The 24,888-nt window shown below is 60.7% G+C and overlaps 1 protein-coding gene across 1 annotated transcript in view; it reads right to left on the reverse strand.

Moving 5' to 3' along the window:
- LOC132326879 (basic proline-rich protein-like) overlaps positions 1 to 24,888 on the reverse strand; it is a 129,102-nt gene that overhangs the window by 69,018 nt on the left and 35,196 nt on the right. Inside the window, exon 2 of the mRNA XM_059845605.1 lies at positions 7,715 to 8,515. Within this exon, the coding sequence (XP_059701588.1) occupies positions 7,715 to 8,515 (801 nt within the window). The remainder of the gene's footprint in view (positions 1 to 7,714; positions 8,516 to 24,888) is intronic.

The raw sequence follows: 24,888 nt of genomic DNA on the forward strand, positions 1-24,888 counted from the left end.
GGGAGCGGTGCTGGGTGGGGACACAGCTGCCAGCCCCCCATACTGAGCAGCTGGGGAAGGGGGCTTCTCCAGCCCGCAGCTGGGGCTCCTGGGCTGTCCTTACCAGGTGCTCGGCGAACTTCATCTGCCGCTTCTTCGCCAGCAGCTCCTCAAGATCCCTCCTCCTCAGGAAGCAGGGCTTCGCCACAGGCCTGGAGAGCAGCAGAGAGCCGCAGGTGGCAGCAGGGCCCAGGGCACGGCACCTGGCTCCCTGTGCCAAGGCCAGGGGAGGCTGGAGCCCGCCAGGCACCAGGGCAGGAGGCGGCCGAGCCCCCTGCCAGGGATGCGGCAGCATCACACCAAACCTCACCTTGGCCACCTGCAGGTTCTCATCGTGCCAGCGCAAGAATAGAGGGAGCAGGCTCTGGCTCACAATGGTGGTCAGAGGATTTTCCCTCTCTTCCACTATCAGCTCCATCACCTTGATGAAGAGCTGAATGGAGAGCTGCTGCACGTGGCTGTTGTCCTGGAGAAAAGGAAAAGTCCTAAGCACCAACTTCTCCAGGCCCATGGGGGCAAAGGCCCAAAACTGCCCAAAAGGGCGCAAAGTTTCCAGGCAGCGTCCAGTGCCCTTGGCTGGGGGCACAGAGCCTTACGTCCTCAAAGTGGGGCAGGAGGGACTCAGCCAGCTTCAGGGCGGTGATGCTGGCTATTTGGAGGTCTGTGTCCTGGAGCGTATGCATCAGCACAGAGAGGGTCATCTTGACCACCTCTGCATCTGCATCGGCCAGCTGCTCCACCAGCTGCGGATACAGGCCGCGTATTCCTCCGCCCTGTGTGCAAGACGAGGCTGTGCTGTGAAGCCGTGACTGGCCGCGGCACCAAGGGCTGCTTGGGGCACTCGGGCGGCTGAAGCGGGACTCGGGAGAGCTGGGAGCGGCTGCCTCTGCTGCCAAAGGCCAGCCAAGCCCAAAGGACTGCGCTCCCCAGCCCCACGCTGCCAGCGGGGCTTCGGCCACAGCCCCCTCCTCACCAGCGAGGGCTCCTTGCTGAGCACCACCAGGCCTCTGAGCGCAAGGCGCAGCCTGTCCCTGCACTCGCTCGGCAGGTGCCGGGATACCACCAACAGGGCACTGGGACCGTGGATACGCAAGTCCAGACACTCCAGGAGCTGAAAGGCACAGGAGGGCAGTGGCAGGCGAGCCGGCCGGCAGGAGCCCGGAGCCGCAGAGGGCTGGGCCCAGGCAGCAGCAGCGGGCGCGGGCAGCGTCCCAGGCGGCTGCAGCTAAGAGAGACCAGAGAGCTGGGAGGCAGCTGAGCCAGGCAGCGCTGGCCATCAGGCTCACCTCCACAAAGATGGCCAGGGCAGGCAGATCACAGCGTGGCTGCTTCCCGATGAGCAGGCTGAGCAGGTGCGAGGCCATGTGGGGACACAAGGGGGTCAAGGCACAGCGCATCTCCCTGGCAGGGGAAAAAGGCGCCAAAGGCCCTGAGCCAGGCAGGCAAACCTCTCCCTGGAGCGACTCACAGTGGTCCGCTCTTTCCCCAGCACTCTGCAAGGGGACACGGGCCCCTTGGGAGGCGGCTGCTGCTGGCCATCCTCCTCTCCCAGCCTTTTGCACCCTCCCTCGGTGACAAGGCCCTCTGGTGGGGAGTAGGGCATCTCACCTGGCCAGCAGACCCGCTGCACAGTGTGGGCTGTTGGCACAGAGCAGGCTGTCCCAGAGCTGCTTGTGCTCCAGAGCCACCAGCTTCTTGCCAAAGCCCCGCTGGGAGAGCAGAGCCTCAATGGTCTGCACTGCAAACCTGTGTGCCGAGCAAAGGCGCGGTCACTCTAGGAGCACTGGCCCTGGCCACAAGGACATGGGAAGGACAGGGCGACTGGCACCTGTTGGGCGCTCTGCAAAGGCCGTCTTCCTCCTGGCACGCTCTCCAGAAGCTCAGGCTCTCCACCTCCTCTGGCCTCTGCTCTGTGGTGATGAAAACTTGCAAGAGCAGAGCCACAAAGAGGTGTGGAGAATGAATGAGGATTGCATAGCGCCACTCGGGCATGCTTGCAATCCTCCGCAGCACCAGAGTTGCCTGCAAGAGACAAAGCACCCCGAGGCAGCGCTCAGTGCCGAGGTGTCCATGCAGCAGGGCCTGAAGGGAGATGCAGGGGGAGCAGCCGGCCTGCTGCTCCTAGGCCAGCTTTCAGCCCAGGCAGGGAGCTGCAGGCTGGGGAGAGCATGGAGAGCTTCTGAGAAGGCCACTTGGAGAGCCAGCATAGGCCAGCTCCAGAAACTCACAGCCAGGGCAAAGACGGCCTCGTTGTCCCCGCTGCAGACGAACCCGCCGTACGGTGGCAGCTCCTCTAGGGCAGAGAGCAGTGCTGGAAGCACCTCCTCCACAGCCACTTCTGAGGTGCCGATGGCCCTCCACATCAGCTCAGCAGCTCTGTGGGAGCAGAGCTGGGCATCAGTACCGTGCCCCGTGCAGCTGCGTGGGGCCGGGAGGTAGCATGGCAGCAGGCTTAGGAAACAGATGGGCCCAAGGGTCCCAGGGTTCTCCGCCTGTCTGGCAGACCCCTCTGGAAAGGCTGTGCAGGGCCAGGGGCCCTACAGGCCCATGAGCACCGAGCTCTCCAGGCAGTTGTGCCCCGTACCTGTCACACAGTGGGGCGCAGCGCAGGAGGCTCATCACCACCTGGGCAGGGTGCTCTTCAGTCAGGCTGAGAATGATCATCTGCAGCTCGGCGTCCACGGTGCTACAGGACGTGAGTCTCTGCAGGATGTTCCTCACCACAGCTTGCACCTGGAAGAAGGGATATGGGGAAGACTTGGAGTGCTGCCCAAGGGAGCCACTTTCTCTGCTTCACCCAAGAAGCTGTTGATTTCCCAGCTCACTGGGATGGGCCAGAGGGGGCCCAGTGGACATGGCTTGAGGGGCCACGTCATCCTGGGAGGCCTTCAGTCCCGGCCCCAGGCTGCTTCCCTGCTGCGGAGAAGAAACACCCGTCAGGAAAAACTCCAGACTGGGCCCAGGACTCACTCTCAGCATGGGCATGGCCTCAGTCTCAGGGATGGCCTCGAGACAGGTGTTAGTGGCGGCCATGCCCTCCGTCAGGGCCATGTCAGCCTCTGCCCTGTCCTCGGACGTTTCCTCCTCAGAGGTGTCCATGAAGTCCGAGGACGCTGTGCTGGAAGCATCCTCTGCCTGCAGCTCGCTGGGCCTGGAGTCGGGCTCGGCCGTGCCCTCGGTGGTGCGGCCGCTGGTCTTTCTGCGCCGAAGGCGCAGGAACCTCCGCAGTGCCTGCAGCAGAAGGAAGGGCGGGAAGAGAGGCACGTTCCGTGGTCTGCTCCAAGCGTGGGGCTCGGCCCAGCAGTGCCAACAGGCCCGGCCCAGGTGGGGACAGCCGCAGGTACCTGGGCTACTCTGCGGAAGCGGCCACGGGTGAGCTCCTGCTCTTGAGTCCCGTCCTTGGATGCATCTGCCAATGAGCGAGCGCAGCCAGAGCTGAGGGGCCGCAGGAGAGGCCGGAGAAGCCAGCCCAGCCCTGCATGCCCCCGGCAGGGACAGCCCCCCGGGTTCCCATGGGACGGAGCACGGCCATCGGGGGGGCAGGCCCGGCCCCTGTCCCATCCGGTCCATGGGCACGTCCACAGGGATGGGATGGGATGGGATGGGATGGGATGGGATGGGATGGGATGGGATGGGATGGGATGGGATGGGATGGGATGGGATGGGATGGGATGGGATGGGATGGGATGGGATGGGATGGGATGGGATGGGATGGGATGGGATGGGGCCAGGCTGGCTGCAGGTACCGGCGTTGCATCCAGCTCCTCCACTCACCATCCTGCAGCGGCTCCAACTGCTCGGGCTCTGCAGGCTGCTGCGCTGGGGCAGCTGCAGGGCCTTTGCTTTTCTTGCCCCGAAGCCCCTTGAACAGGCTGAGCAGTCTGCCTGCCATCTCGCTGTCTGACCTCGAGGGCACCTTGGAGACAGATGCCCCGTCAAAGGTCCGATTCAGCGAGTGTTGCAGTTGTGCCTTGCAGGCACCTGCAGCAGAGGGGCCTCAAGAAGGCTACAGGACAGCAAGTCCTCTATTCTGTTCTCCAGGGCTCCTGCCACAATGACAGGAGACTCCTGGCGAACAATGGGGGTCACCAGCTCCCACGGCCTGGCAACGAGGGCGCCGGCCGCAGCGATGGGAGATGCCTCGGAAAAACTCCGAGACACCGAATCCTGAGGCCAGGCCGTGAGGCCAGGCACAGGAGGAATGCCTCGGAAAAGCTCCGGGTCAACAACGGACGAGCCGGCTGTGTGGGGATGCCTCACAGCACCGCTCTGTCACGTCCTGCCCCGTCGCGTGCACCGAGCACTCTGGCGTGGCCGTGTCACTGCCAGCACCTAGGTCAGCGTGTGTCACAAAGGGCTGCTCTGACACTCTGTCCCTTTCGGTGACACGGTGAACATTCTGCACCGAGTCACAAAGGGACATGCTGCCACGTGCCCCGGGGCCACCCCCTCCCCACCCAAGGTGCCCCCGGTTGGAGGCAATTCCTTGCCCCGAGCGTCTAACACAGCCCTGGACACACCAAGACCCGCCAAGTGCCAAGGGAAGGGCTCTCCACGGTGCCCGGCTGGCACAGCCCAGCTCGGTGCCGGCCCTGGAGCAGAGCCGCTTCCAGCAAGCAAGAGGCAAACACGTCTTGCCAAGAGTTAAAACACACCAGAGAGGGGAGATGGCATGAATGTTGGCATAAAGGCCTTTGAATTCACAGCTCTCTGAGAGGCATTTGGGGCTCTCGGCTGGACAGAGATACCAGCTCTGTCCTGTGCTTAGAGGAGGGAACGCACCCTGCCGCTGGTGCTTGGCTTGTCTTCTTCTCTGGAGGCCCAGGCAGATGACAAAGCTGCTCTTCACAGCCTTCTCCCTTCCCACACCCCTCTGCCAAGTGCAAGGGGCCACAAGGATGGAAAGGGGAGCAGGGAGCCAAAGGGAGACAGCTGCACCTACCTCACTGGCGGCTCCGGGGGAAGCACGTTGCTTGAGATGCAAGCCCCTCTCTTCCAAAGGCATTTCCCCAAATGCCTACAATTCCCGGGGAACACCAACACACACTTCAGAAACCCTGGCAAGGCTGAATTACTTCTGCACCTTGTAGCACAGGCACTGCAGCTCGAGCTCATCTTTCTTCTCCCAAGTCTTTTTCCTTGTGTCCCTTGTGGCACGCAGCCCCGGGCCCCCTAGAAACAAGAGCTGCCCGCTGTCTCTTCGAGTGTCTGATCGCCTGCCTGTGCTCACGGCAGCAAAACCAGGCTGTTCCCAGCCAGGGAGCGGAGCCCTGTTCCTGGCAGGAGGCTCTCATCAGCCCCTTCCCCACTGTGCACGCAGCACTTCTGCCTGCCTGCCTGCCCAGAAGAGCACAAGCTGGCCAGCTCTGGGTCCAGTACAGCCCAAACACAGGCACAGGAAGACACAGCGGCTCTTTTGCAGCCATGCCCCAGACAGGTGGGAAGTGGACCCTGCCTCTGGTCTCGCTTGGTTGGCTTGCTGACAGAGGGTTTGACTCCCTCCCCACAGAGGAAATCAAGGGCAGGTGCGAGCAGAGCAACTTCTCGGGATCCAAGAGAGCCACCTCCCCAGCCCGTCTGACACTCAGTCCCAGACTGAGAAATTCTCACCTCCAACCAGGAGACAAAGGAGGGCTCCAAACACAGCCTAGGATCCAAACGGGTTTATTGAGGGAGGGGCATAGGGTCTAGGAAGGGTCGAGGTGAAGAGAGAGGCAGGGACACAACCACACTCAAAGGGAGGCTGGTGGTGGAGCCCGGAACAGCGGTGGGGCCAGGGTTGAAACCATGGGGCTGGCAGCTGGGGCCAGGATACAGGGAACCAATGAGGAGAGGGACCAGAGGAGGAGCCGAGGTGGAGTGATGAGGGGTACACCAATGGGAGTGGGGAAGAGGGTGGTCTTGTAGTACAATCCAGTGGGGAAGGGAGGAACATGGAACATGCTAGAACTGGGGAGGGGGCCATGGCTGAGTGGCATTTAAACAGGAGTGTCCTCCCAAGGCATCCCTGCCCTATTTTCCTTGGGGTCCCCTCCCCCATCTCCCCCTTTTCCATTTATTACAAATGCTTTGCCCCTAGTCTTTTGAAGGGCTCTTTTCAAGCAAGCAATAGCTGTCAAATCAATCACAAGGATGATCACAATCCACAGGAGGCCTTTCAAGTTAGAAGCCATCTATTCGGGAACATCCCAATGTCCAAAAAGTTGGTCCAGCCAGTAGGCCGCTGTAGTATTGTCCACAAGGGTCCCAGGATGAGGGAAGAGACGAGAAAGTTGACTCCATGTATCAGCAAGCTAGGTTTATTATTTTATGATAGAAAATATATTAAAACTATACTAAAAGAACAGAGAGAAAAGATTTCATCAGAAGGCTAAGCTAAGAATAGAAAAGGAATCAATAACAAAGGCTTGTCTCCGACCGAGACGGTCTGGACAGGTGAACTGTGGTTGGCCGTTAATTCCAAACAACCAGATGAGACCAATCACAGATTCCCCCTGTTGCATTCCACAGCAGCAGATAAGAATTGTTTACAGTTTGTTCCTGAGGCCTCTCAGCTTCTCAGGAGGGAAAAATCCTAAGGAAAGGATTTTTCCTAAAACATGTTGGTGACATCTCCCCATTTTTATTTTAAATAAATTAAAAGGAAAAAGTGTTTGCAATTTCATCTGCTGGCCCATGCAGAGGAAAGAACAAGCACCTGAGAGGCTTAATGTTGCCAATCAAAACATCAATCAGTGCTGATGTGGAACCGTCAGGGAAATTCTTCACCTGCAAAACATCAAATTACATCACACACCAAAACAATCTTAAGATATAAGAAAATGCAAAAACAATGAAAAGAAAGTTCATTGCTTCAAGTCCAAACAGCTGAGTTTCAGGGAAAGTCCAAACTGAAGATGTTCCTCTCTGACATCGCTGAAAGTCCCTTTTGGTCCTGAAACAGGCTTGCTTGGCTTTTCAACGCTTTTTGAGCTGCTAGCTCTTTCAACTCTTTTTATTTAATTTTTTTTTTTTTTTTTTTTTTTTTTTTTCTTTTTTTTTTTTCTTTTGGTGGACGAAAGAGCAGCAGCAGAGAGGAGCCACTGAGGCTCTGCGGGGGCCCTGGCCCTCGTGGAAGGAACAGGGACCCCAGACCTGGCCTACAGAACGGTGGTCCAGGTCCTCGTGGAAGGATCAGGGATCCCAGACCTGGCCTACAGAACGGTGGCCCAGGTCCTGACGGGGGAAGCAAAGCCCCCGAACCAAACAGCCGCTGGCCGGGCGGAGGCCCTGGCCCAGGGAACCGAGGCCCGCGGAGCGGGCTCTGTGGTCTCACAACCCGGCACTCTGCTGCCAATGCCTGGGCAGCACGAGTGACCGAACGCTTCATCCCCTCTGAACCGGTGCACACCAGCAGCTGGGGAAGAGAAGCTTTCCCAGGGATCATCACCCTAGATCTGGGGGTGTTTTGTCCCCAGAGCAATTGAGCGATGCTCACTTTCCACTGTTTCTCCTGCCTCTGCAACGCAAATGCAAAAGGTGTTCCTCCTTTCTGCCCCTCGGTACCACCCCCACTCCCTGCGGGCTGGGGACCAGAAGCAGAAGGCTCAGGAGCCACCTCCCCCACGGTGCTGGGGTGCGCAGGGGGAGTCAGGCATTCCAACCCCCAACGGGAACCTCCGAACCAAACCCGAACCGGCCCACGAAAAACGCTGAGTTTGAAAGCAGGCTGACGGGCTGAGCCCGCAATCAGCTGTCGAGCCACAACCCCCCCACGGAGGGGCAGGCCGGCATCCCCTTCCCCTGTCCCAGCTCCCCCCGCAGGGGCAGCCTCGGGACAGCCCGAAAAGCTCGGGGGGGAATCCAGGCTGATCGCAGGCGCCGCGGTGGCCGCCGCGGGGAGCGGCGGGGCCACGGGCGACTCCAATGATGGTTCTGTTTGGTGGTTCTCAACCTCAGCCTCCTCCACTGGCGTGGCAGGCAAAGGCGGAGCCGCCGCGCTCGGAGCCCTCACGGGCTCTGCTGGAGGGTCGAACGCGGATTCGACCGGCGCGGGCAGCGCGGCATCGACCCCCGCCGGGCTGGGGACAGCAGCCGCGTCTTCTCCGGGTACCGGAAGCTGCAGCGCGGGCGCAGACAGCAAAGCCGGCGGAGCCGACACGGGAGGCGGCGGGACAGCCGCGGGGGGCGGCAGGGGCGCGGGGCCGGCGCCCACCGGTGCCGCCTGCACTGTTGTCTCACTTTGCTTCGGGAGCGGCAGCGCAGTCGCGAGCTCTTGGCGATTGCTGTCGAGTGTGTCGCCTAGCAACTCGGGCGAAGCCCCGGGAGGCGGTGCTTCTGCCACGGGAACGCCGACAAACTCCGCTGGAGGCGACGGGTCCGGTCCGGGCTGAGGCGGTGCCGCGGGAGGGGCCGCGGGGACTGGCACCTCCTGCGGGGCGGGTTGGGGTGGGGCCCGCGGCTCCGGCTCGGGCGGTGGAGCCAACTCACCTCCCCCCTGAGAGCAGCGAGGCGGGGGAGGCGGTTCCGTCGGAGCATGCTCCAAAGGCGCAGAAAAAAACTTTTCTTCTGTCGCGGGCAAAACTTCGCCCCCCCGCCGCGATTCGGGGGGGCTGGGAACCTGCAGGCTGTGGATTTGCACTGGTTCCCCTCTTGCCAGCGCCAGCGAGAAGGGAGACATACCTCGGCAATCCGAAATCCACTGATATGCAGACGCTTTCCGTTTCAAAACTGGGAAGAGAGTTCTGAATGACGGATAAACCCGAGGAAATCCAAGTCCCCGGTAAAGAAGGTCTCGGATAATGAATTCCATGCATTCCCATATGTATGAATCAAGGGCATACAGCACATCAGTGAAAAAGCCATGGTGCTTTGCCCACCTGAAAAACTCATAGAAGTGTATCTTCAGCATAGGAATTCTGTCCTCATGACCCCATTTTTGCCAGAGGCCAATAAGTTTCTCCTCTGAGGGAGAGAATGGAACCTCTGCCTCCGTAGGCACCCTTGTCCAGATCCGAATCTGCCTTGTAAGAAGGGAAGCATTTTCAGGAAGGGAAGTGTAAACAGTACCTTGTGACAGTGTCCTCTGGGCTTCGGCAGACTGCTCTGTGCTGCAAAGACTTCTGGACATCTTGTCTCGGAGACTTTTCAAAAGGTTCTCTCTGCGGCCAGCCAAATGAAGAATTCTTCCTCACTCAGGGTCCAATTGTGGTGATTCCTTCACTCGAGGCACCATCTGTCAGTTCTGTCCTCGGTGTTCACCTTCTGTGGTGGTGCTCCTTTTTTCACGCGGGGTCACCATTTGTAGTATTGTCCACAAGGGTCCCAGGATGAGGGAAGAGACGAGAAAGTTGACTCCATGTATCAGCAAGCTAGGTTTATTATTTTATGATAGAAAATATATTAAAACTATACTAAAAGAACAGAGAGAAAAGATTTCATCAGAAGGCTAAGCTAAGAATAGAAAAGGAATCAATAACAAAGGCTTGTCTCCGACCGAGACGGTCTGGACAGGTGAACTGTGGTTGGCCGTTAATTCCAAACAACCAGATGAGACCAATCACAGATTCCCCCTGTTGCATTCCACAGCAGCAGATAAGAATTGTTTACAGTTTGTTCCTGAGGCCTCTCAGCTTATCAGGAGGGAACAATCCTAAGGAAAGGATTTTTCCTAAAACATGTCGGTGACAGGCCGCCTTTTTCTCAGTTTCTATGTCCTTCACCTGATTTTGAAGTCCCTTGATGTTGCTTTGAATTGATGTGCTGAGGGAGGACAAGTTGAAAAAGCACAGTCCTTCCAAGTCCTCACACCCACGGTGGGGGGCGAGCAGCAGGAAATCGATTGCAGCTCGATTTTGCAGCATGGCGTGTCTGGTGGTCTCCTCATCCACCAATAGATCAGAAAATGCGGCAGATGTAGAACTGGCCTGCTTACTGAGCCAGCACCCCAGGTGAGAAAGCTCACCGAGGGCCTTGGCAGCAGCAACCCATGGTAGAAAAATGGATACCGTGACCCTCTTCCTTGTTCCCTAATTATAAATTTGGGTCAAATTCCTCAAAGGATCTCTTTTGGCAAGCAAATGTATTGTTCTGCTTCCAAGCATGCAAAATGGTGGAATTTGAGGTGAGGGTAGTCAGCTGGCCAAGGCGGCAGGGACCCCCTTTGATGTTGGAGGGGATTCCTGCCCACACCCTAGCACCACAGAGAAGAAACACTCCCCGTGGGAGCACTCTGGGGTACGCTAGGGACTGGGACGGTGTGGTGCTAGTCTAGTTGCACCTTTCAGCCACATTGTAGCATTTATCATCGGGCGAGACATCTTTGGGGATGTTACTCTAGGGTTCTGTTGTGAATTGCAAATCTGGTCTGGCCTTCTATTCAAAGGTAACACAGTAACTTGCTTTGGTGGAGCCCAGGAGGTCTAGCTCCTGGGGCTCCTGTGATGCATGTGGGAGAATCCTTCTCCACTCGTCCAGGTGTCCACAGGGTTGGGTTTCTTACCTATGTGCGGGTAATCATTTTGTGACGGGGGGATTCCCACCAGACACGTAGAGAGAGGATCGTCCACGCTTTCCATGGCCATGCAAAGGCTGTCTTGCTGTAGGGACTTTGCCAAGGTGACCCAAACGTTCTGCTTTGGCTGTGGTATGATCCAGCCCATGGTCACCTGGGTGATCATGAAGGCACAGGTGAAGGCGGCGGCTCTGGCGGTGCTGGCGCTGTGGTGGGGGTTTCCCGGGTTTGTTGTGAGGCGGTTCATGGTTTTCCCGCTCTCTGCTCACGCCGAGTGTGTTGAGGATTTTTTGCAGATTGAGGACTTTTTGAAGAACAGTGGCCATATTCAGCTGACGCACAATCCAGTCTGCTTGGGATAATGGACAATGGACACGTTCACAAACAATAATGGAAATATTCAGAAAATGGGGTCGGTATATCCTTGAAAAAGATCCAAGAAGAAGAGTCAACTGGACTCAGCAAGTTTGTCAGTGAGCTTGGGAAAGTGAGGAAAAAAGACAGTTCTTGGGTGGGACAGAAAACCACAGCCAGACGCGTGAAAAGTAAGATGATCCAATCAGCATCCGATCTTAGACGCGTGAACAGCTAGGCCTGGCCAATGATGTATTAGCTAGAGAGGTGTGGACAGTAGGGAATTGTTATAAATATAGTCTTTTTAGGGATAATAAATTTGGCTTCACTGGATGATATTGGTGTTGGTGTGATGTCCCTGAAGCTCCGCATCCCACACTTTTCCCCCACCAGGCCCCCTAGAAACAAGAGCTGCCCGCTGCATGTTCAAGTGTCTGAACGCCTGCCTGCGCTCACGGCAGCAAAACCAGGCTGTTCCCAGCCAGGGAGCGGAGCCCTGTTCCTGGCAGGAGGCTCTCATCAGCCCCTTCCCCACTGTGCACGCAGCACTTCTGCCTGCCTGCCTGCCCAGAAGAGCACAAGCTGGCCGGCTCTGGGCTCAGCACAGCCCAAACACAGGCGCAGGAAGACACAGCGGCTCTTTTGCAGCCATGCCCCAGACAGGTGGGAAGGGGACCCTGCCTCTGGTCTCTCTTGGTTGGCTTGCTGACTGGCTCTGAGGCAGGGGCTGCCCGATTCCTGGCTTGTGGGGAGAGCAGAGCCGCCAGAACCGCGCCCACCGTGCAGACACTGCCTGACAGCGCTGCGGCCGCTGGGACGGTGGCACCCCCGAGTCTCAGCCACTCCGCTGAGGCCGCTGCTGTTTCATTTGCTTTAGGCACCCCCAAAGCTGATTGCCAGGCCACGATGGTCTCTGCTTCTGCCCTCTTCCTGTCCCTGTGTAGGGATGGAGCATTGCTGTGCTTTCAGGAAGCTCTTTGTGGAAACTTCCGGCATTGCAAGCTCCTTTGCCCTCAGAGGATGCTTGCCATGGAATCCCTCACGGCTGGCTTCAGAGCATACTCCGGCAGGCTCTTCTAAAACCCAGGGTCCTTGTCCCCTTCAGAGTGCTCAGCAGGACCTTTTTTTAACAGCACGCTGCTTTACAGCTGGAGCAGCGAGACAGGGAGCTTTGTTATAAAAAACGAACGAGGCCAGATCTCCGACAGCGATTGAAACAGGCTCTCGTTTATTTAAAAACCATTCGGTGGGAGCAGAGAATCTGGGATAAGCCCAGATCCTCATACAACAGCTCAAAAAGGGAACCAGAAAGGAACCAGAAGAACCCCAAGAAAAAGCCCCTAAAAGAAAAAAAGCTCCCAAAGAAAAAGCCCCACCCCAGGAACAGAAAACTCCCCTTTTTAGAACAAATTCCTGGCCCAGGAATGGTGGGTTTTTGGTTCCACGCACCCATTGGTGGAATTCGGGCGCTTTGATTGGTCCTTACCGGGGTTCGTTTTGGACCAGTCATTTCCCCAGGGCGTCGAGTCATTGGTTGATGCTCTGGCCCAGTCACTCTTTGAGTTGTCCACCTCCTACCCCCACCAAGTCCCGGACCCCTTTCCCTTCGCCCACAGCAAACAACTCCCCAGCATTATTACAAACCCGTAATAGCTTTGCAGCCTGAGCTGCCCTTCTTCCTCTCTGTCCGTGCACAGAACAGAGCGGGAAGGAGAAGGGCAGCAGGGCCCTGTGTGTCCTGGGGCTCAGCTTTTTGCGCCGCTTCAGCTCCACAGAGACGGGGGTAAAGTGAAAAACCAAACTGTTTATTAAGGGAAAGCGAAGCCAAGGGGTGAGCGGGGAGGCAAAAAAGGGGATGAGCAGGGCCTGAGGGCTGCAGGGAGGGAGCTGCCATCAGGGAGAGACATGGCAGGAGCTGCTGAAACTTCTCACAGGCTCAGCTCTGAGCAGCCACAGCTGTGCCTGGAGCTCCCCTGCTCTGCAGGGGGTACCATCTTGCATGGGAACTGGAAATCGCCATTGGAGGCCCTTAGAGGTACATCTGATCAAGGAGACAAAGAAAGTTCTGCAGATCTTCTTTGGAATGTCAGCTGGATCAGAATGCTCATGCAGGATGGGTTCTCATCTTCCCTCAGGGCTTGAAGAGCTGGAAGAGAGAGGAACACAGGCCACGGTCAGTGGCCAGATTAAGGGAATGCAGGAAAGTCTCCTGCCAGGGCCAACCCAGCCGGCTATGGCATGGCCAGGAGGGAGCGGGAGGCAAGGGCTTCGGCCCGAAGGCGCAGGCCAACGGATCCCCCATGTGTCCCTGAAAGCTCTCGGGGCTCTGTCCCCTCCACAGCCCCTGGTTCTCACAGGGAGCGGAGGCCTCCGCAGCCCGGGCACGGATTGCAGCGCTGGGGCCGGGATTTGCAGCTGCCCCCGGCGGTCCTGGCTGCCTCACTCACCCTCCCTGAGGACTTGGAGCTCCTCCTTCTGCCCCAGCATGAGCACTCCGGCCACCCCTGGAAACACAGAGCACGTGGCGGCCCCAGGTGGCAAAGCTGCCCGACACGGGCGCTGCCAGCCCTACGGCCGCACGCCCTCTTCCCCGGGAAGGGCTCCTTTTGGCCCCTGCCCCACGCTGCCACCCGAGGGCACGGCTGCGAGAGGGCGGTGGCAGCGCCGTGGGCAGGCGGGGCTCCAGCGGTCCGGGCGCGGCTCCCGCTGCAGGGGCTGCAGCCGGGCCGGAAGGCAGGGAGGGGCACCGGGCTGGTGGCTCACCGATGAACCTGATGGCCGCCTCTCGTAGGGGCCTCTGTGGGCTCTGCAGGTGCGGCAGGGCCCAGACCAGGTGCTCGGCCACTCGGCTCTCGTCCTGCAGAAGCTGCGGGGAGCGCCAGGAGGGAAGGCTCGGCGTGGGCTCTGCCGCTCGGCCGGGCGCTCCCTGCACCCAGCACCGGCCGAGCCAGCCCGCACGGCCCGGGCCAGGGAGCAGCGTGTGAGGCGCAGGCTGGTGGGCCCGGGAGCGGTGCTGGGCGGGGACACAGCTGCCAGCCCCCCATACTGAGCAGCTGGGGAAGGGGGCTTCTCCAGCCCGCGGCTGGGGCTCCTGGGCTGTCCTTACCAGGTGCTTGGCGAACTTCATCCTCCGCTTCTTCGCCAGCAGCTCCTCGAGATCCCTCCTCCTCAGGAAGCAGGGCTTCGCCACAGGCCTGGAGAGCAGCAGAGAGCCGCAGGTGGCAGCAGGGCCCAGGGCACGGCACCTGGCTCCCTGTGCCAAGGCCAGGGGAGGCTGGAGCCCGCCAGGCACCAGGGCAGGAGGCAGCCGAGCCCCCTGCCAGGGATGCGGCAGCATCACACCAAACCTCACCTTGGCCACCTGCAGGTTCTCATCGTGCCAGCGCAAGAATAGAGGGAGCAGGCTCTGGCTCACAATGGTGGTCAGAGGATTTTCCCTCTCTTCCACTATCAGCTCCATCACCTTGCTGAAGAGCTGAATGGAGAGCTGCTGCACGTGGCTGTTGTCCTGGAGAAAAGGAAAAGTCCTAAGCACCAACTTCTCCAGGCCCATGGGGGCAAAGGCCCAAAACTGCCCAAAAGGGCGCAAAGTTTCCAGGCAGCGTCCAGTGCCCTTGGCTGGGGGCACAGAGCCTTACGTCCTCAAAGTGGGGCAGGAGGGACTCAGCCAGCTTCAGGGCGGTGATGCTGGCTATTTGGAGGTCTGTGTCCTGGAGCGTATGCGTCAGCACAGAGAGGGTCATCTCGACCACCTCTGCATCTGCATCAGCCAGCTGCTCCACCAGCTGCGGATACAGGCCGCATATTCCTCCGCCCTGTGTGCAAGACGAGGCTGTGCTGTGAAGCCGTGACTGGCCGCGGCACCAAGGGCTGCTTGGGGCACTCGGGCGGCTGAAGCGGGACTCGGGAGAGCTGGGAGCAGCTGCCTCTGCTGCCAAAGGCCAGCCAAGCCCAAAGGACTGCGCTCCCCAGCCCCACGCTGCCAGCGGGGCTTCGGCCACGGCCCCCTCCTCACCAGCGAGGGCTCCTTGCTGAGCACCACCAGGCCTCTGAGCGCAAGGCGCAGCCTGTCCCTGCACTCGCTCGGCAGGTGCCGGGATACCACCAACAGGGCACTGGGACCGTGGATACGCAAGTCCAGACACTCCAGGAGCTGAAAGGCACAGGAGGGCAGTGGCAGGCGAGCCGGCCGGCAGGAGCCCGGAGCCGCAGAGGGCTGGGCCCAGGCAGCAGCAGCGGGCGCGGGCAGCGTCCCAGGCGGCTGCAGCTAAGAGAGACCAGAGAGCTGGGAGGCAGCTGAGCCAGGCAGCGCTGGCCATCAGGCTCACCTCCACAAAGATGGCCAGGGCAGGCAGATCACAGCGTGGCTGCTTCCCGATGAGCAGGCTGAGCAGGTGCGAGGCCATGTGGGGACACAAGGGGGTCAAGGCACAGCGCATCTCCCTGGCAGGGGAAAAAGGCGCCAAAGGCCCTGAGCCAGGCAGGCAAACCTCTCCCTGGAGCGACTCACAGTGGTCCGCTCTTTCCCCAGCACTCTGCAAGGGGACACGGGCCCCTTGGGAGGCGGCTGCTGCTGGCCATCCTCCTCTCCCAGCCTTTTGCACCCTCCCTCGGTGACAAGGCCCTCTGGTGGGGAGTAGGGCATCTCACCTGGCCAGCAGACCCGCTGCACAGTGTGGGCTGTTGGCACAGAGCAGGCTGTCCCAGAGCTGCTTGTGCTCCAGAGCCACCAGCTTCTTGCCAAAGCCCCGCTGGGAGAGCAGAGCCTCAATGGTCTGCACTGCAAACCTGTGTGCCGAGCAAAGGCGCGGTCACTCTAGGAGCACTGGCCCTGGCCACAAGGACATGGGAAGGACAGGGCGACTGGCACCTGTTGGGCGCTCTGCAAAGGCCGTCTTCCTCCTGGCACGCTCTCCAGAAGCTCAGGCTCTCCACCTCCTCTGGCCTCTGCTCTGTGGTGATGAAAACTTGCAAGAGCAGAGCCACAAAGAGGTGTGGAGAATGAATGAGGATTGCATAGCGCCACTCGGGCATGCTTGCAATCCTCCGCAGCACCAGAGTTGCCTGCAAGAGACAAAGCACCCCGAGGCAGCGCTCAGTGCCGAGGTGTCCATGCAGCAGGGCCTGAGGGGAGATGCAGGGGGAGCAGCCGGCCTGCTGCTCCTAGGCCAGCTTTCAGCCCAGGCAGGGAGCTGCAGGCTGGGGAGAGCATGGAGAGCTTCTGAGAAGGCCACTTGGAGAGCCAGCATAGGCCAGCTCCAGAAACTCACAGCCAGGGCAAAGACGGCCTCGTTGTCCCCGCTGCAGACGAACCCGCCGTACGCTGGCAGCTCCTCTAGGGCAGAGAGCAGTGCTGGAAGCACCTCCTCCACAGCCACTTCTGAGGTGCCGATGGCCCTCCACATCAGCTCAGCAGCTCTGTGGGAGCAGAGCTGCGCATCAGTACCGTGCCCCGTGCAGCTGCGTGGGGCCGGGAGGTAGCATGGCAGCAGGCTTAGGAAACAGATGGGCCCAAGGGTCCCAGGGTTCTCCGCCTGTCTGGCAGACCCCTCTGGAAAGGCTGTGCAGGGCCAGGGGCCCTACAGGCCCATGAGCACCGAGCTCTCCAGGCAGTTGTGCCCCGTACCTGTCACACAGTGGGGCGCAGCGCAGGAGGCTCATCACCACCTGGGCAGGGTGCTCTTCAGTCAGGCTGAGAATGATCATCTGCAGCTCGGCGTCCACGGTGCTACAGGACGTGAGTCTCTGCAGGATGTTCCTCACCACAGCTTGCACCTGGAAGAAGGGATATGGGGAAGACTTGGAGTGCTGCCCAAGGGAGCCACTTTCTCTGCTTCACCCAAGAAGCTGTTGATTTCCCAGCTCACTGGGATGGGCCAGAGGGGGCCCAGTGGACATGGCTTGAGGGGCCACGTCATCCTGGGAGGCCTTCAGTCCCGGCCCCAGGCTGCTTCCCTGCTGCGGAGAAGAAACACCCGTCAGGAAAAACTCCAGACTGGGCCCAGGACTCACTCTCAGCATGGGCATGGCCTCAGTCTCAGGGATGGCCTCGAGACAGGTGTTAGTGGCGGCCATGCCCTCCGTCAGGGCCATGTCAGCCTCTGCCCTGTCCTCGGACGTTTCCTCCTCAGAGGTGTCCATGAAGTCCGAGGACGCTGTGCTGGAAGCATCCTCTGCCTGCAGCTCGCTGGGCCTGGAGTCGGGCTCGGCCGTGCCCTCGGTGGTGCGGCCGCTGGTCTTTCTGCGCCGAAGGCGCAGGAACCTCCGCAGTGCCTGCAGCAGAAGGAAGGGTGGGAAGAGAGGCACGTTCCGTGGTCTGCTCCAAGCGTGGGGCTCGGCCCAGCAGTGCCAACAGGCCCGGCCCAGGTGGGGACAGCCGCAGGTACCTGGGCTACTCTGCGGAAGCGGCCACGGGTGAGCTCCTGCTCTTGAGTCCCGTCCTTGGATGCATCTGCCAATGAGCGAGCGCAGCCAGAGCTGAGGGGCCGCAGGAGAGGCCGGAGAAGCCAGCCCAGCCCTGCATGCCCCCGGCAGGGACAGCGCCCCGGGTTCCCAGTGGACGGAGCAGGCCATCGGGGGGGCAGGCCCGGCCCCCATCCGGTCCGTGGGCACGTCCACAGGGATGGGATGGGATGGGATGGGATGGGATGGGATGGGATGGGATGGGATGGGATGGGATGGGATGGGATGGGATGGGATGGGATGGGATGGGATGGGATGGGATGGGATGGGGCCAGGCTGGCTGCAGGTACCGGCGTTGCATCCAGCTCCTCCACTCACCATCCTGCAGCGGCTCCAACTGCTCGGGCTCTGCAGGCTGCTGCGCTGGGGCAGCTGCAGGGCCTTTGCTTTTCTTGCCCCGAAGCCCCTTGAACAGGCTGAGCAGTCTGCCTGCCATCTCGCTGTCTGACCTCGAGGGCACCTTGGAGACAGATGCCCCGTCAAAGGTCCGATTCAGCGAGTGTTGCAGTTGTGCCTTGCAGGCACCTTCAGCAGAGGGGCCTCAAGAAGGCTACAGGACAGCAAGTCCTCTATTCTGTTCTCCAGGGCTCCTGCCACAATGACAGGAGACTCCTGGCGAACAATGGGGGTCACCAGCTCCCACGGCCTGGCAACGAGGGCGCCGGCCGCAGCGATGGGAGATGCCTCGGAAAAACTCCGAGACACCGAATCCTGAGGCCAGGCCGTGAGGCCAGGCACAGGAGGAATGCCTCGGTAAAGCTCCGGGTCAACAACGGACGAGCCGGCTGTGTGGGGATGCCTCACAGCACCGCTCTGTCACGTCCTGCCCCGTCGCGTGCACCGAGCACTCTGGCGTGGCCATGTCACTGCCAGCACCTAGGTCAGCGTGTGTCACAAAGGGCTGCTCTGACACTCTGTCCCTTTCGGTGACACGGTGAACATTCTGCACCGAGTCACAAAGGGACATGCTGCCACGTGCCCCGGGGCCACCCCCTCCCCACCCAAGGTGCCCCCGGTTGGAGGCAATTCCTTGCCCCGAGCGTCTAACACAGCCCTGGACACACCAAGACCCGCCAAGTGCCAAGGGAAGGGCTCTCCACGGTGCCCGGCTGGCACAGCCCAGCTCGGTGCCGGCCCTGGAGCAGAGCCGCTTCCAGCAAGCAAGAGGCAAACACGTCTTGCCAAGAGTTAAAACACACCAGAGAGGGGAGATGGCATGAATGTTGGCATAAAGGCCTTTGAATTCACAGCTCTCTGAGAGGCATTTGGGGCTCTCGGCTGGACAGAGATACCAGCTCTGTCCTGTGCTTAGAGGAGGGAACGCACCCTGCCGGTGGTGCTTGGCTTGTCTTCTTCTCTGGAGGCCCAGGCAGATGACAAAGCTGCTCTTCACAGCCTTCTCCCTTCCCACACCCCTCTGCCAAGTGCAAGGGGCCACAAGGATGGAAAGGGGAGCAGGGAGCCAAAGGGAGACAGCTGCACCTACCTCACTGGCGGCTCCGGGGGAAGCACGTTGCTTGAGATGCAAGCCCCTCTCTTCCAAAGGCATTTCCCCAAATGCCTACAATTCCCGGGGAACACCAACACACACTTCAGAAACCCTGGCAAGGCTGAAGTACTTCTGCACCTTGTAGCACAGGCACTGCAGCTCGAGCTCATCTTTCTTCTCCCAAGTCTTTTTCCTTGTGTCCCTTGTGGCACGCAGCCCCGGGCCCCCTAGAAACAAGAGCTGCCCGCTGTCTCTTCGAGTGTCTGATCGCCTGCCTGTGCTCACGGCAGCAAAACCAGGCTGTTCCCAGCCAGGGAGCGGAGCCCTGTTCCTGGCAGGAGGCTCTCATCAGCCCCTTCCCCACTGTGCATGCAGCACTTCTGCCTGCCTGCCTGCCCAGAAGAGCACAAGCTGGCCAGCTCTGGGCTCAGCACAGCCCAAACACAGGCGCAGGAAGACACAGCGGCTCTTTTGCAGCCATGCCCCAGACAGGTGGGAAGGGGACCCTGCCTCTGGTCTCTCTTGGTTGGCTTGCTGACTGGCTCTGAGGCAGGGGCTGCCCGATTCCTGGCTTGTGGGGAGAGCAGAGCCGCCGGAACCGCGCCCACCGTGCAGACACTGCCTGACAGCGCTGCGGCCGCTGGGACGCTGGCACCCCCGAGTCTCAGCCACTCCGCTGAGGCCGCTGCTGTTTCATTTGCTTTAGGCACCCCCAAAGCTGATTGCCAGGCCACGATGGTCTCTGCTTCTGCCCTCTTCCTGTCCCTGTGTAGGGATGGAGCATTGCTGTGCTTTCAGGAAGCTCTTTGTGGAAACTTCCGGCATTGCAAGCTCCTTTGCCCTCAGAGGATGCTTGCCATGGAATCCCTCACGGCTGGCTTCAGAGCATACTCCGGCAGGCTCTTCTAAAACCCAGGGTCCTTGTCCCCTTCAGAGTGCTCAGCAGGACCTTTTTTTAACAGCACGCTGCTTTACAGCTGGAGCAGCGAGACAGGGAGCTTTGTTATAAAAAACGAACGAGGCCAGATCTCCGACAGCGATTGAAACAGGCTCTCGTTTATTTAAAAACCATTCGGTGGGAGCAGAGAATCTGGGATAAGCCCAGATCCTCATACAACAGCTCAAAAAGGGAACCAGAAAGGAACCAGAAGAACCCCAAGAAAAAGCCCCTAAAAGAAAAAAAGCTCCCAAAGAAAAAGCCCCACCCCAGGAACAGAAAACTCCCCTTTTTAGAACAAATTCCTGGCCCAGGAATGGTGGGTTTTTGGTTCCACGCACCCATTGGTGGAATTCGGGCGCTTTGATTGGTCCTTACCGGGGTTCGTTTTGGACCAGTCATTTCCCCAGGGCGTCGAGTCATTGGTTGATGCTCTGGCCCAGTCACTCTTTGAGTTGTCCACCTCCTACCCCCACCAAGTCCCGGACCCCTTTCCCTTCGCCCACAGCAAACTACTCCCCAGCGTTATTACAAACCCGTAATAGCTTTGCAGCCTGAGCTGCCCTTCTTCCTCTCTGTCCGTGCACAGAACAGAGCGGGAAGGAGAAGGGCAGCAGGGCCCTGTGTGTCCTGGGGCTCAGCTTTTTGCGCCGCTTCAGCTCCACAGAGACGGGGGTAAAGTGAAAAACCAAACTGTTTATTAAGGGAAAGCGAAGCCAAGGGGTGAGCGGGGAGGCAAAAAAGGGGATGAGCAGGGCCTGAGGGCTGCAGGGAGGGAGCTGCCATCAGGGAGAGACATGGCAGGAGCTGCTGAAACTTCTCACAGGCTCAGCTCTGAGCAGCCACAGCTGTGCCTGGAGCTCCCCTGCTCTGCAGGGGGTCCCATCTTGCATGGGAACTGGAAATCGCCATTGGAGGCCCTTAGAGGTACATCTGATCAAGGAGACAAAGAAAGTTCTGCAGATCTTCTTTGGAATGTCAGCTGGATCAGAATGCTCATGCAGGATGGGTTCTCATCTTCCCTCAGGGCTTGAAGAGCTGGAAGAGAGAGGAACAGAGGCCACGGTCAGTGGCCAGATTAAGGGAATGCAGGAAAGTCTCCTGCCAGGGCCAACCCAGCCGGCTATGGCATGGCCAGGAGGGAGCGGGAGGCAAGGGCTTCAGCCGGAAGGCGCAGGCCACAGATCCCCCATGTGTCCCTGAAAGCTCTCGGGGCTCTGTCCCCTCCACAGCCCCTGGTTCTCACAGAGAGCGGAGGCCTCCGCAGCCCGGGCACGGATTGCAGCGCTGGGGCCGGTATTTGCAGCTGCCCCCGGCGGTCCTGGCTGCCTCACTCACCCTCCCTGAGGACTTGGAGCTCCTCCTTCTGCCCCAGCATGAGCACTCCGGCCACCCCTGGAAACACAGAGCACGTGGCGGCCCCAGGCGGCAAAGCTGCCCGACACGGGCGCTGCCAGCCCTACGGCCGTACGCCCTCTTCCCCGGGAAGGGCTCCTTTTGGCCCCTGCCCCACGCTGCCACCCGAGGGCACGGCTGCGAGAGGGCGGTGGCAGCGCCGTGAGCGGGCGGGGCTCCAGCGGTCCGGGCGCGGCTCCCGCTGCAGGGACTGCAGCCGGGCCGGGAGGCAGGGAGGGGCGCCGGGCTGGTGGCTCACCGATGAACCTGACGGCCGCCTCTCGTAGGGGCCTCTGTGGGCTCTGCAGGTGCGGCAGGGCCCAGCCCAGGTGCTCGGCCACTCGGCTCTCGTCCTGCAGAAGCTGCGGGGAGTGCCAGGAGGGAAGGCTCGGCGTGGGCTCTGCCACTCGGCCGGGCGCTCCCTGCACCCAGCCCCGGCCGAGCCAGCCCGCACGGCCCGGGCCAGGGAGCAGCGTGTGAGGCGCAGGCTGGCGGGCCCGGGAGCGGCGCTGGCCGGGGACACAGCTGCCAGCCCCCCATACTGAGCAGCTGGGGAAGGGGGCTTCTCCAGCCCGCGGCTGGGGCTCCTGGGCTGTCCTTACCAGGTGCTCGGCAAACTTCATCCGCCGCTTCTTCGCCAGCAGCTCCTCGAGATCCCTCCTCCTCAGGAAGCAGGGCTTCGCCACAGGCCTGGAGAGCAGCAGAGAGCCGCAGGTGGCAGCAGGGCCCAGGGCACGGCACCTGGCTCCCTGTGCCAAGGCCAGGGGAGGCTGGAGCCCGCCAGGCACCAGGGCAGGAGGCAGCCGAGCCCCCTGCCAGGGATGCGGCAGCATCACACCAAACCTCACCTTGGCCACCTGCAGGTTCTCATCGTGCCAGCGCAAGAATAGAGGGAGCAGGCTCTGGCTCACAATGGTGGTCAGAGGATTTTCCCTCTCTTCCACTATCAGCTCCATCACCTTGCTGAAGAGCTGAATGGAGAGCTGCTGCACGTGGCTGTTGTCCTGGAGAAAAGGAAAAGTCCTAAGCACCAACTTCTCCAGGCCCATGGGGGCAAAGGCCCAAAACTGCCCAAAAGGGCGCAAAGTTTCCAGGCAGCGTCCAGTGCCCTTGGCTGGGGGCACAGAGCCTTACGTCCTCAAAGTGGGGCAGGAGGGACTCAGCCAGCTTCAGGGCGGTGATGCTGGCTATTTGGAGGTCTGTGTCCTGGAGCGTATGCGTCAGCACAGAGAGGGTCATCTCGACCACCTCTGCATCTGCATCGGCCAGCTGCTCCACCAGCTGCGGATACAGGCCGCGTATTCCTCCGCCCTGTGTGCAAGACGAGGCTGTGCTGTGAAGCCGTGACTGGCCGCGGCACCAAGGGCTGCTTGGGGCACTCGGGTGGCTGAAGCGGGACTCGGGAGAGCTGGGAGCAGCTGCCTCTGCTGCCAAAGGCCAGCCAAGCCCAAAGGACTGCGCTCCCCAGCCCCACGCTGCCAGCGGGGCTTCGGCCACGGCCCCCTCCTCACCAGTGAGGGCTCCTTGCTGACCACCACCAGGCCTCTGAGCGCAAGGCGCAGCCTGTCCCTGCACTCGCTCGGCAGGTGCCGGGATACCACCAACAGGGCACTGGGACCGTGGATACGCAAGTCCAGACACTCCAGGAGCTGAAAGGCACAGGAGGGCAGTGGCAGGCGAGCCGGCCGGCAGGAGCCCGGAGCCGCAGAGGGCTGGGCCCAGGCAGCAGCAGCGGGCGCGGGCAGCGTCCCAGGCGGCTGCAGCTAAGAGAGACCAGAGAGCTGGGAGGCAGCTGAGCCAGGCAGCGCTGGCCATCAGGCTCACCTCCACAAAGATGGCCAGGGCAGGCAGATCACAGCGTGGCTGCTTCCCGATGAGCAGGCTGAGCAGGTGCGAGGCCATGTGGGGACACAAGGGGGTCAAGGCACAGCGCATCTCCCTGGCAGGGGAAAAAGGCGCCAAAGGCCCTGAGCCAGGCAGGCAAACCTCTCCCTGGAGCGACTCACAGTGGTCCGCTCTTTCCCCAGCACTCTGCAAGGGGACACGGGCCCCTTGGGAGGTGGCTGCTGCTGGCCATCCTCCTCTCCCAGCCTTTTGCACCCTCCCTCGGTGACAAGGCCCTCTGGTGGGGAGTAGGGCATCTCACCTGGCCAGCAGACCCGCTGCACAGTGTGGGCTGTTGGCACAGAGCAGGCTGTCCCAGAGCTGCTTGTGCTCCAGAGCCACCAGCTTCTTGCCAAAGCCCCGCTGGGAGAGCAGAGCCTCAATGGTCTGCACTGCAAACCTGTGTGCCGAGCAAAGGCGCGGTCACTCTAGGAGCACTGGCCCTGGCCACAAGGACATGGGAAGGACAGGGCGACTGGCACCTGTTGGGCGCTCTGCAAAGGCCGTCTTCCTCCTGGCACGCTCTCCAGAAGCTCAGGCTCTCCACCTCCTCTGGCCTCTGCTCTGTGGTGATGAAAACTTGCAAGAGCAGAGCCACAAAGAGGTGTGGAGAATGAATGAGGATTGCATAGCGCCACTCGGGCATGCTTGCAATCCTCCGCAGCACCAGAGTTGCCTGCAAGAGACAAAGCACCCCGAGGCAGCGCTCAGTGCCGAGGTGTCCATGCAGCAGGGCCTGAGGGGAGATGCAGGGGGAGCAGCCGGCCTGCTGCTCCTAGGCCAGCTTTCAGCCCAGGCAGGGAGCTGCAGGCTGGGGAGAGCATGGAGAGCTTCTGAGAAGGCCACTTGGAGAGCCAGCATAGGCCAGCTCCAGAAACTCACAGCCAGGGCAAAGACGGCCTCGTTGTCCCCGCTGCAGACGAACCCGCCGTACGGTGGCAGCTCCTCTAGGGCAGAGAGCAGTGCTGGAAGCACCTCCTCCACAGCCACTTCTGAGGTGCCGATGGCCCTCCACATCAGCTCAGCAGCTCTGTGGGAGCAGAGCTGCGCATCAGTACCGTGCCCCGTGCAGCTGCGTGGGGCCGGGAGGTAGCATGGCAGCAGGCTTAGGAAACAGATGGGCCCAAGGGTCCCAGGGTTCTCCGCCTGTCTGGCAGACCCCTCTGGAAAGGCTGTGCAGGGCCAGGGGCCCTACAGGCCCATGAGCACCGAGCTCTCCAGGCAGTTGTGCCCCGTACCTGTCACACAGTGGGGCGCAGCGCAGGAGGCTCATCACCACCTGGGCAGGGTGCTCTTCAGTCAGGCTGAGAATGATCATCTGCAGCTCGGCGTCCACGGTGCTACAGGACGTGAGTCTCTGCAGGATGTTCCTCACCACAGCTTGCACCTGGAAGAAGGGATATGGGGAAGACTTGGAGTGCTGCCCAAGGGAGCCACTTTCTCTGCTTCACCCAAGAAGCTGTTGATTTCCCAGCTCACTGGGATGGGCCAGAGGGGGCCCAGTGGACATGGCTTGAGGGGCCACGTCATCCTGGGAGGCCTTCAGTCCCGGCCCCAGGCTGCTTCCCTGCTGCAGAGAAGAAACACCCGTCAGGAAAAACTCCAGACTGGGCCCAGGACTCACTCTCAGCATGGGCATGGCCTCAGTCTCAGGGATGGCCTCGAGACAGGTGTTAGTGGCGGCCATGCCCTCCGTCAGGGCCATGTCAGCCTCTGCCCTGTCCTCGGACGTTTCCTCCTCAGAGGTGTCCATGAAGTCCGAGGACGCTGTGCTGGAAGCATCCTCTGCCTGCAGCTCGCTGGGCCTGGAGTCGGGCTCGGCCGTGCCCTCGGTGG

This window comes from Haemorhous mexicanus, chromosome 4 (genome assembly GCF_027477595.1).
Source record: "Haemorhous mexicanus isolate bHaeMex1 chromosome 4, bHaeMex1.pri, whole genome shotgun sequence".
NCBI lineage: Eukaryota > Metazoa > Chordata > Aves > Passeriformes > Fringillidae > Haemorhous > Haemorhous mexicanus.